Source organism: Microcebus murinus, chromosome 6, assembly GCF_040939455.1.
Source record: "Microcebus murinus isolate Inina chromosome 6, M.murinus_Inina_mat1.0, whole genome shotgun sequence".
In the NCBI taxonomy this organism is placed as follows: domain Eukaryota; kingdom Metazoa; phylum Chordata; class Mammalia; order Primates; family Cheirogaleidae; genus Microcebus; species Microcebus murinus.
This window is the reverse complement of record NC_134109.1, coordinates 1,969,292-1,979,784: the sequence shown is the minus strand read 5'-3', so window position 1 is coordinate 1,979,784 and position 10,493 is coordinate 1,969,292. Positions and strand designations below refer to the sequence as shown.

The 10,493-nt window shown below is 61.1% G+C and overlaps 1 protein-coding gene across 1 annotated transcript; it reads right to left on the bottom strand.

Moving 5' to 3' along the window:
- Positions 1 to 344: 344 nt before the first annotated feature.
- On the bottom strand, positions 345 to 9,358 carry GPR132 (G protein-coupled receptor 132). The gene is made up of 2 exons (XM_012746471.3): positions 8,834 to 9,358; positions 345 to 1,503 (listed from the first exon to the last, which is right to left on the bottom strand). The coding sequence occupies exons 1-2, from the start codon at positions 8,838 to 8,840 to the stop codon at positions 413 to 415; spliced, it is 1,098 nt and encodes a 365-aa protein (XP_012601925.1). The 5' UTR covers positions 8,841 to 9,358; the 3' UTR covers positions 345 to 412.
- Positions 9,359 to 10,493: the final 1,135 nt, after the last annotated feature.

The following is a 10,493-nucleotide window of genomic DNA, read 5'->3' as shown; positions in this document are numbered from 1 at the left end:
GCCCCAGAGGAGGGCTCCCCGGGCCGGGCCCCCTGCGGTCCCGCAGCGCCAGGCCCTGCAACAGTGCTGGGCGCCCCTCGGCGTGGCTCCCAGAGGCCTGGGAAGTGCAGGGGACGCCAGCAGAAAAGCACAGAAAATGAAGCTGTCACCGTGGACGCAGACTGGGCAGCTGCCCAGGCCTCGCTGTTTGCTGACGGCCGAGGGAGCCGGCCAGATGGGCCGCCAGCGAGGAGGTCCTCCCACCCATGGGCCGCCGTCCATGTGGGAAAGCTGGGCGGGACAGCCGCGGGGCAGAGGCTCACGGAGGTTGTGGCTGCAGGAACAACAACCGGCGATGTGTCTTCAGAGACGCTCACGGGGTCTCCACAGCCAGCGGCCCCCTCCTGCCGGCCCCCGTCCTCCCCTGCAGGGCTCAGCAGGACTCCTCGCCCAGCCTCCACAGCGGGCACGGGGAGCCTGGCGGGGGGACAGGCCCGGAGAAGGCGTAGTGGCTTGTGAGCGCCGTGGGGGACCCCGCGTTCCCCGAGTCCTTGGAGCACGTGAGCTTGGTGACATCCGTCTTCATGGACCAGTTTTTCCACCCCTTGTGGATTCTGGACACCTCCTGCCGAGAATGGTCCGTGGCCAGCACGTAGATGATGGGGTCGGCCACGCTGTTCACCGTGGACAGGCACAGAAACACCACGGAGACCGTGTAGACTCTGGCCTCGAAGGCGCACACGGCGCCGGGGTCCCCCTGGTAGTAGGAGAAGGCGGCCGCCTTGACGAGCAGCACCAGGTGGTAGGGCGCGAAGCACAGCAGGAAGATGAGGACCACCGCCACGGCCGAGCGCCTCACCCGCGCCTTCTGGGCGGCGGTCAGGCCCTGGCTCCGCCTGACGCTCCTGAGGATGCGGTGGTTGGTGAAGGCGATGATGGACAGTGGCGCGGCGAAGCCGGCGGCGAAGCGCGCGTAGTGGTACCCGGCCACCCTGCCGTCCATGTGCAGGGCCTCGAAGCAGGTCTGCCTGTCCTCCATGCCGAACACCGGGTAGTGGACCAGCCCCACCAGGACGAAGATGGACGCGGAGATGGCCACGGCGGTCTTCTGGCGGCGGCGGCCCCTGCTCTCCAGGGCGTAGGCCACCGCCACGAAGCGGTCGCAGGAGATGCAGCACAGGAAGAGGATGCTGACGTAGATGTTGCAGAAGAAGATGTAGGCGGTGGCCTTGCAGGCCCACAGGCCCAGGGTCCAGCAGTGCCCGTTCTGCACGTAGACGACCCAGAGCGGCAGCGTGCCCGCGTAGAGCAGCTCGCACAGCGCCAGGCAGAACAGGTAGACAGCCAGCACGTTGCCCTGCCGCGCCTGCAGCAGCGTGAGCCCCGCGGTCAGGCAGTTGGCCGGCAGGCCCAGCGTGCACACCGCGCTGTACACCACCACCAGGACCACCCTGCTCTCCTCGAACGACACGTTGCAGTTCTCGGGCGCCCACGGCGCGCAGGCGGTCGCCAGGGTGGCGTTGCCTGTGGGACAGAGACAGCGGTGAGGACGGGAGCCGCCGGAGAGGGCGTCACGGCAACAAGAAAGGACAGGAAGCTTCATGGCACCTCCAGACAAGACACGGCAAGTGTCTAGAAAATTCCCAAACAGGCCGGGCGCGGCGCCTCACGCCTGTCATCCTGGCACTCTGGGAGGCCAAGGCGGGCTATTGCTCGAGTCAGGAGTTCGAGACCAGCCTGAGCAAGAGCGAGACCCCCGTCTCTACTATAAATAGAAAAATTACTTGGCCAACTCAAAACATATAGAAAAAATTAGCTGAGCATGGTGGCGCATGCCTGTAGTCCCAGCTACTTGGGAGGCTGAGGCAGGAGGATTGCTTGAGCCCAGGAGCTTGAGATTGCTGTGAGCTAGGCTGACGCCACGGCACAACAGAGTGAGACTCTATCTCAAAAAAAAAAAAAGAGAGAGAATTCCCAAACGGATTTTTTTTTTTTTTGAGACAGAGTCTCACGTTGTTACCCAGGCTAGAGTGAGTGCCATGGCGTCAGCCTAGCTCACAGCAACCTCAATCTCCTGGGCTCAAGCGATCCTCCTGCCTCAGCCTCCCGAGTAGCTGGCGCTACAGGCATGTGCCATCATGCCCGGCTAATTTTTTCTATATATTTTTAGTTGGCCAATTAATTTCTTTTTATTTAGAGTAGAGATGGGGTCTCGCTCTTGCTCAGGCTGGTTTTGAACTCCTGACCTCAAGCAATCCGCCCGCCTCGGCCTCTCAGAGTGCTAGGATTACAGGCGTGAGCCACTGCACCCGGCCCCCAAACGGATTTTTAAAGAGATCCTTAGACCAGGATCTCCAACCGGATGGCACTGTGGACACAGCACATGGACCGGGAGACACCCAAGCTCTGCAGCTCGTCGAGGTCAGCTTGCAGAAGTGTCTCTTGTGTGTCTGGGAAGAGTGTTTGTTCCCTAGCTGCCGAGCACGCTCCTCCAGGCACACCCTCAGCGGTGCCTGGAACCAGTGTGTCTGTCCCTCCTGACCCCCAGCCCCAGCCTGGGCACCGTGTCCTCTACAGTGCCTACCCTCTAGTCCCACGACCTCCACCTGCTGGGCCCATCAGTCACCGAGAAAAGCAAAGGTGGCTCTGTCCACTGCTTGTGGGTCCCCCAGGGTTTGCTCTGTATGTTTGAAGCTATGGACGGGTGCACAGGAGTCGAAATGCTTCTGTTTTCTTGGTGCAGGGACCCTTGCTTACGCTGTGGCACGCCTCACCTGGTAAGGCCGGATCGCGAGCCCACCTGGCTTTCGTGAATGTGCTGGGCTACCTGGCCTGGGGCACCAAAATCGAAGACTCAGTTAAAATGGCCAATTAGCTGAGCGTAAAACAAAGAGACTCGGGTCGTCTGGCAGGCCCAGCGTAGTCACAAAGACCCACACAGGTGCGGGAGGCGGAAGGGGACCCGAGCCCAGTGGTGTGAGGACAGCTCTGCCAGCCCCAGCTGCCCCGCAGACCAGATGGAGGGGCCGCAGGCCGGCCTGGAGAAGGCAGGAAGCGATTCTTCCCCGGAGCCGCCGGAGGAAGTGGCCTGCGGACACCCCTGGCAGACTTCTGATCCCCAGGAATGTAAGATAATGAATCTGGGGCCTTTTGAGCCTCTATATTCATGGTACTTTGCTACAGCAGTAACGGGAAACAAATGCAATTTCTGGTAATGCTTTTGATGCAAAGGTTTTGTTTTCTCTGCCCTTTTTTTCTTTCTGAGACAGAGTTATGTTCTGTCGTCCAGGCTAGAGTGAGTGCCATGGCGTCAGCCTAACTCACAGCGACCTCAAACTCCTGGGCTCAAGCGATCCTCCCTCCTTGGCCTCCCAGAGCACTGGTATTACAGGTGGGAGCCACTGTGTCTTGCCTTTTTATCTACTCTTTAACGACTATTATTAAGAGCTTTGTTTTGATTACTATTCATTTCAACCTTTTACTTCCAACATATCTGTGTTTTTCTGTTTTATTTATTTACTTTATTTTCTTTTGAGACAGAATCCACTCTGTTGCCCAGGCTGGAGTGCCGTGGGCTCAGCCTAGCTCAAAGCAAACTCAAACTCCTGGGCTCTAGCGATCCTCCTGCCTCAGATTCACAAGTAGCTGGGACTACAGGCATGCGCCACCATGCCCAGCTAATATTTTCTATATGTTTTTAGTTAGCCAATTTCTTTCCTTCCTTCCTTCCTTCCTTCCTTCCTTCCTTCCTTCCTTCCTTCCTTCCTTCCTTCCTTCCTTCCTTCCTTCCTTCCTTCCTTCCTTCCTTTCTTTCTTTGAGACAGAATCTTGCTTTGTTGCCCAGGCTAGAGTGAGTGCCGTGGCATCAGCCTACCTCACAGCAATGTCAAACTCCTAGGCTCAAGCAATCCTCCTGCCTCATCCTCCTGAGTAGCTGGGACTACAGGCACGCACCACCATGCCCTGCTAATTTTATATATATATATATATATATATATATATATATATATATATATATATATATATTAGTTGGCCAATTAATTTCTTTCTATTTATAGTAGAGACGGGGTCTCGCTCTTGCTCAGGCTGGTTTTGAACTCCTGACTCCAGCAATCCACCCGCCTCGGCCTCCCAGAGTGCTAGGATGACAGGCGTGAGCCGCTGCGCCCGGCCTGTTTTTCTGTTTTAGATGTGATGGTTCTACAAAACTCCAAGTGGGCCGGGCACGGTGGCTCAGGCATGGTCCGCTCGGGATCCCGCACACGCAGACCCTGCTGCTCAAGCGGGCAGGCGTCTATTCTCAGTCTGGAGGTGGGGGCCGGGACTGGGCGTGGCAGGCACAGTGTCCGGCTCATAGACGGCCCCTCTTGCCTGGCCCCTGCACAGCGGGAGGGGACGAGGTCTCCCTGGGGACTGTTTATAAGAGCACTTATCCCACGCATGACTAAGCACCTGCCTGCTGGCCCCACCTCCAAAACCATCACCTTAGGGGTGACAATTCCAACATATGACTTTGGGGGTGGGGCACAAGCATTCAGTCCGCTGCAGTTGGTGACGTCCTTTAGAAATTCCGCTAACAAGAGCTTCTCTGGGCAAACTCTCCCAGCTTTTGTTTGTCTGAAATGCCTTTATGTTACCCCAATTCTAGAAGACGGTCTCCCCAGGGGTGCACGTTAGCCTCAGCGTGTGGAAGATCTTATCCGTGTCTTCTGGCTTCTGCAGCGGCTGGGCAGCGGCCACCGAGGGGTCCAGCCACCAGGTGTGGCCTTGCGACATGAGGGCCCGTGCACTGGGTCCACTGTGGATGGCTCCACCCTGCCCCTCGGGGAGCCCCGGGCCGAGGGAGACGCACCCGACAGTCCTCGACCTGCACTTCCCTCTCGCACCTCCACCTGTCTGCTCTTTGAGGCCAGCCGGGTACTATCCTCATACTTAACGTCAGCTCAGTAACTCTCATTTTATCTATGTCTAACCTGTGTTTTTAAAAACTCATTCGATGAGCTTTTAGCTCGGCGATTATATCTTGCATTTCTAGAAATTGCATCTGCTCCTGCTCAAGCCGGGACTAACTCTTGCACTCCACCCACGTTTTCAGTTCCTCCCCTGAGTTCCTCAAACGCGCCGACATGCTCCTTTCATGCTGAGTGTGCACGGTGACACTGGCGCCTTCCAGGAGGACCCTGGTCCCACGGAGCTGGCACGCACCGGCGGGGGCGGCCTCACGTTTGCTGGGCTTCTCTGAGGGCAGGGCAGGTGGGACACAGATGTGCTGCCAGGCACAAGAACAAAGAGGCAGCCTCGCTCCCTAAGGCCCCAGCCAAACCGTGGGCTCGCAGGTGGCCCTGGGCACCCCCACTGCTGTGGCCGCAAGGGGTGGTCAAGCTCTGGGCTGAACGTCCCGACACCCAGCACCGGGAGGTAACCAGGCGGCCCTCACATCAAGGCCCCTCCCCTGCTCCCGCCAGCCCCTCCTGTGTCCCCACTTCATTGCGGTGACCGCCACCCAACGCCTGAGCCACACTCGGAGCCACCCACCGGTCCAGCCCACGCCCTCGGTGACCTGCTCCAGGCCGGGCTCTGCAAGGTCAGAGAGTCATGGTCTCTGGCCAGGGCCCCCGACGCCAAGCCCCGGCAGCCACCAGCAGTCTCAGCACCGCGGCTTCCCCGAGCTGGGTGACTCTGAGGCTGTGCCGATGGTTCCGTGCTGGGACCGGAGCCTGCGCCACCTCACTCTGGGCCAGGAGCCGTGGGGAGGTGGCCTCAGCACCTCAGTGACACACAGAGCTCGGCGATGGCTTCTCCGGCGATGCCCGACACCTCTGCAAGCCCCGGCCGGGCTGCGGCCCTGAAGCACCCAGCTCCAGGAGCCGTCCACAGGCTCCCGTCGGCTCCCGGACCTCCCTCCACACCGAGGGTCTGTGGGTCTCTCCGCCTGTCCACTCAACGTCCACCCGCAGGACATCGCGGCACAGCCCAGACGCCGAGTGGCCTTGGGAGTCCTGGCCCCGGCTGGCGACTGGCAGCAGAACTCAATGGCGGGTGGCCGTGGAGGATGCGGTTCGCAGAGCCATCGTCCCCATGCAGGGGTCACGCAGCTCATTCCCGGCGATGGGGGAGCCACCCCCACGGCCAGACCCGATGCCCCTGTGGCCACTCGCCTCTTTTTTCTTTTCTTTTCTTTTTTATTTCTTGAGACAGAGTCTCGCTCTATCACCCGGGCTAGAGTGCCGTGGCGTCAGCCTAGCTCACAGCAGCCTCAAACTCCTGGACTCAGGTGATCCTCCTGCCTCAGCCTCCCAAGTAGCTGGGACCACAGGCATGCACCACCATGCCCGGCTAATTTTTTCTATATATTTTTAGTTGTCCAGCTAATTTCTTTCTGATTTTAGTAGAGACTTTTAGTAGAGACTCTTGCTCAGGCTGGTATTGAACTCCTGACCTTGAGCGATCCTCCCGCCTCGGCCTCCCAGAGTGCTAGGATGACAGGCGTGAGCCACGTGCCCGGCCCCGAGTTCTTAAGTTGTGGCAATACCCACATCACCAAAACTTTACCACCCTAACCGTTTTCCAATGCACGGTGCGGCTGTGGCCCCTCCTTGGGCAGAGCTGCCTCGTGGCCCCAGAGGGAGACTCCATCCTCACGGCACACGCGCTCTCCAGCCCAGCCCTGCACCTGCCCACCCGCCTCTTCTCCGAGGACGCACCCCTCTGGGGCCTCGACTGGGTCACGCAGCCCGGGCCCCCAGGTCTGGGCTGTTTCCCGCCACGCAGCGCCATCACGGCCCACCCGCGTCGGGCGAGCATCAGGGCCTCCGGCCTGGTAAGGCCGAAATGCGCTAAGCCGCGACACTCCGTGCGACACTCCGTGCGGCACTCCACACTCCGCGCGACACTCCACACTCCGCGGCGACACTCCGCGCGGCACTCCACCGCGACACTCCGCGCGACACTCCGCCGCGACACTCCGCGCGACACTCCGCCGCGACACTCCGCGCGACACTCCGCGCGACACTCCGCCGCGACACTCCGCCGCGACACTCCGCGCGGCACTCCGCGGCGACACTCCGCGCGACACTCCCCGCGACACTCCGCCGCGACACTCCGCCGCGACACTCCGCCGCGACACTCCGCGCGGCACTCCGCGGCGACACTCCGCGCGACACTCCCCGCGACACTCCGCGCGACACTCCGCCGCGACACTCCGCCGCGACACTCCGCCGCGACACTCCGCGCGACACTCCCCGCGACACTCTGCGCGACACTCCGAGCGACGCTCCGCGCGGCACTCCGCGGCGACACACACTCCGCCGCGACACTCCGCGCGACACTCCGCGCGACACTCCGCCGCGACGCTCCGCCGCGACGCTCCGCGCGACACTCCGCGCGACGCTCCGCGCGACACTCCGCGGCGACACACACTCCGCCGCGACACTCCGCCGCGACGCTCCGCGCGGCACTCCGCGGCGACACACACTCCGCCGCGACACTCCGCGCGACACTCCGCGCGACACTCCGCGCGACGCTCCGCCGCGACGCTCCGCCGCGACGCTCCGCGCGACGCTCCGCGCGACGCTCCGCGCGACACTCCGCGGCGACACACACTCCGCCGCGACACTCCGCGCGACACTCCGCGCGACACTCCGCGCGACACTCCGCCGCGACGCTCCGCCGCGACGTGGCAGCCCACAGGTGGCACAGCGCACCTCCTGCCTGTGCGTTTATCGGTCGGGGACACGCCGGAGCCCCCGCGCCCGGCCGCTGTGCATGACGCCGCGGTAGACGCGCCTGCTGGGGTTCCTGCTTCCAGTTCTCACCCGGAAGCGGGAGCGCGGGTCACACAGCGACTCTGTTGTTGTCAACTTCCGCGGGAACCTCCGTGCAGTTCCACTGCGCCCGCGCGCCCACGCTCCCGCCGGCCGCGCAGGGCTCAAGCCCCTCCCCGTCCTCCCCGGCACCTGTGTCTGGTTTTCTGCCCGTGGCCGTCCCAGTGGGTGCCAGGTGGCCAAGCCACGCGCTTTGCTGGGTCCCCTCACCCGCCCTCTTCCCCACTCTGGGCAGAGGGAGAGTTTGGGGCTCAGGGTGTGAGAGAGTTGCCCCCCTCCCTGCCCCTGGCCAGTCCGATCCAGCTGTCAGTCTGTGCCCAGGAGACCCGGCTGGCGGGTGGGGGTGGTGGGTCGGCTCTTGGCTGGGAGACCTGACACCTGTCTGCATGCACTGTCCCCTCCCAGGCAGCTCTGCTCCCGGTCACATGAGCACCCCAGGCTCACTGCGAGTCTGGGGCCTGTCCCCACTCCCAGGGCTCAGATGCTGTTTCTGGCAACAACACCATCTTGCAACATCTCAGTGACGGTCACCCGCTGGGGGAAGGGAGGCAGAGTGTGGGGAATCGGGGTGGGGCTGGGGGTGGGGGGAGCCGGCTTGGCTCTCGCCTGGCAGAGGTGTTGGTCCCTTCATTGCCCCCTGGGTGGCCCCAAGGCCTTCTTCACTCTGTGCCAACAGGTGACAAGGCTGCCCCCACACAGGTGACCTCCTGGGAGAAGCCTTCTGGGCGGGACAAGAGCAGGGGAGGGGCTCACGGGGGCCGGGGTGGGCACCACATTTGCAGGGAAATGGACACCCGAAAGACCCCAACTGTCCCGTCATCCTGTTCCTGGCTTTTCCCGGAACTGCTGAGGAACCGGGAGCCTCTCAGTGTCTTGACAGAGTGCTCTAGGCTCCCAGTGAATTTTTATTTTGGTCATCTACTGTTGTGCGTTAAATTTTGAATTCCGAGACGAATTTATAAGACAAAGCCCATCAGGGAAACATCCTCAGGGGCCTCCCCGTCCACGTGCAAAGCCAAGGAGACTCTCACCTTGCATGTCGTGGGGTCTGGCCTCGGGGTGTCTCCAGAACAACCTTTCGGAGCCCACGGCACGCAAGCGCGGGGTCCCAGGGAGAGGTCTACGCTGAGAGTTTAAAATGACCTGGGGAAAGAGCAGGTTGAAATTGCTTTAGGGAAATCAGATTAAATCGCAAATTAATCCATCTGAGAAACCGTGAGCATTCAGCGTGTGCCAAGTTAATCCGTAGGAGTTCTTCCGATATTACGGATCTGCTGCTGCAGCCCCCAGGGTTCACACAGGACTCAAGCCCGAGAGCATCAGAACGTCACCGTGCACCATCAACACGGACGATTGTCATTGTTAGTGACACCTAATAAAGCCGGAGGTGGGGGGAGGAGACCGAAAGCCAGTGAGCTTTCACAGAAGACGTAAAAATAGCTCCAAAGGATCTGAAAATGCCCCCCCTCCACTCACAGTCCAGAAATGCAAACACGTCCGAAAGTCCCTTTTTCCCTGACCCATTAGCCAGGCTGGCGAAAGTAAAGAGCTTTGAGTCTCACGCCATCGAAAGTCAAGGCGTGGGAACCCGCACGCTGCGCCGACGGACGTGCAAATAAATATTAAATGCGCTTGGCTTCTGGCCCAGTAAAACCCCTGCTGGGCATTTTTAACGGGGAGGGAAGTGCCCAGGTGTGAAGAGCAGGTGGCCCAGAAGCTGAATTGGTTCCTCGAGCCCGTGAGAGGGACGTGGCCGGCGTCCAGGGCCCGCCTCTCTGCTGCCTTCCCTCCCCGGAGGTGCCCCGAGAGCAGGTCCCATCCCGACCAGCCACACCAAGAGGCCTGGACCGCCCGAGGGTCTCTCTCGCCCTGCTCTGCAAGGCTGGGCCTACCCGGGCCTGGCCGACCCCGGCCCACCCACCCGGCTGCCTCAGTCAGGGGAGGCCCCCAGGGAAGCCAGCAGGTGCGGTCGGCTCCTGGGAGCAGGTGCCGGAACTCTCCGGAAGCCACTGCCAAGGGAGACAGAACTGTGGCCGTTCACGCCAAGAGCTTCAGTCCCACCGGGCGGTGCACCCAGCTGCGTGGCGCCCAGCCCCGCCTTCGTCAAGGTATTTCTAAAAACTGTAAGTGACAGGAAGGCAAGTTGTTCACCTGAAGTTACAGGAAGTTCATTGACTTATGAAGAATTTTAAAACAATACCTCGAAAATACATCAAAAAGTGAGAAGTTCAGCCGGGCGTGGTGGCTCACACCTGTAATCCTAGCACTCTGGGAGGCCGAGGTGGAGGATCACTCGAGGTCAGGTGTTCGAGACCAGCCTGAGCAAGAGTGAGACCCCGTCTCTACTGAAAATAGAAAAATTAGATGGGCGTCCTGGCACACGCCTGTAGTCCCAGCTACTGGGGAGGCTGAGGCAGGAGGATCGCTTGAGCCCAGGAGTTTGAGGTTGCTGTGAGCTAGGCTGATGCCACGGCACTCAAGCCCGGGCAACAGAGCGAGTGAGACTCTGTGTCAAAAAAAAAAAAAGGAGACACTGGGGCAAGAAAGAAAGGAGAAAAGCCGCCTCAAGGTACCATCCCCTCCTCAGGGGTGGCGGGGTGCTGGGGGTCCCTGGGCTCCCCCCCCGTCCCCCCCGGGTCTCAGGCCAGCCCCTGTGAGTCGAGATGGAGGGACAGGGACAGGGGTCTTTAG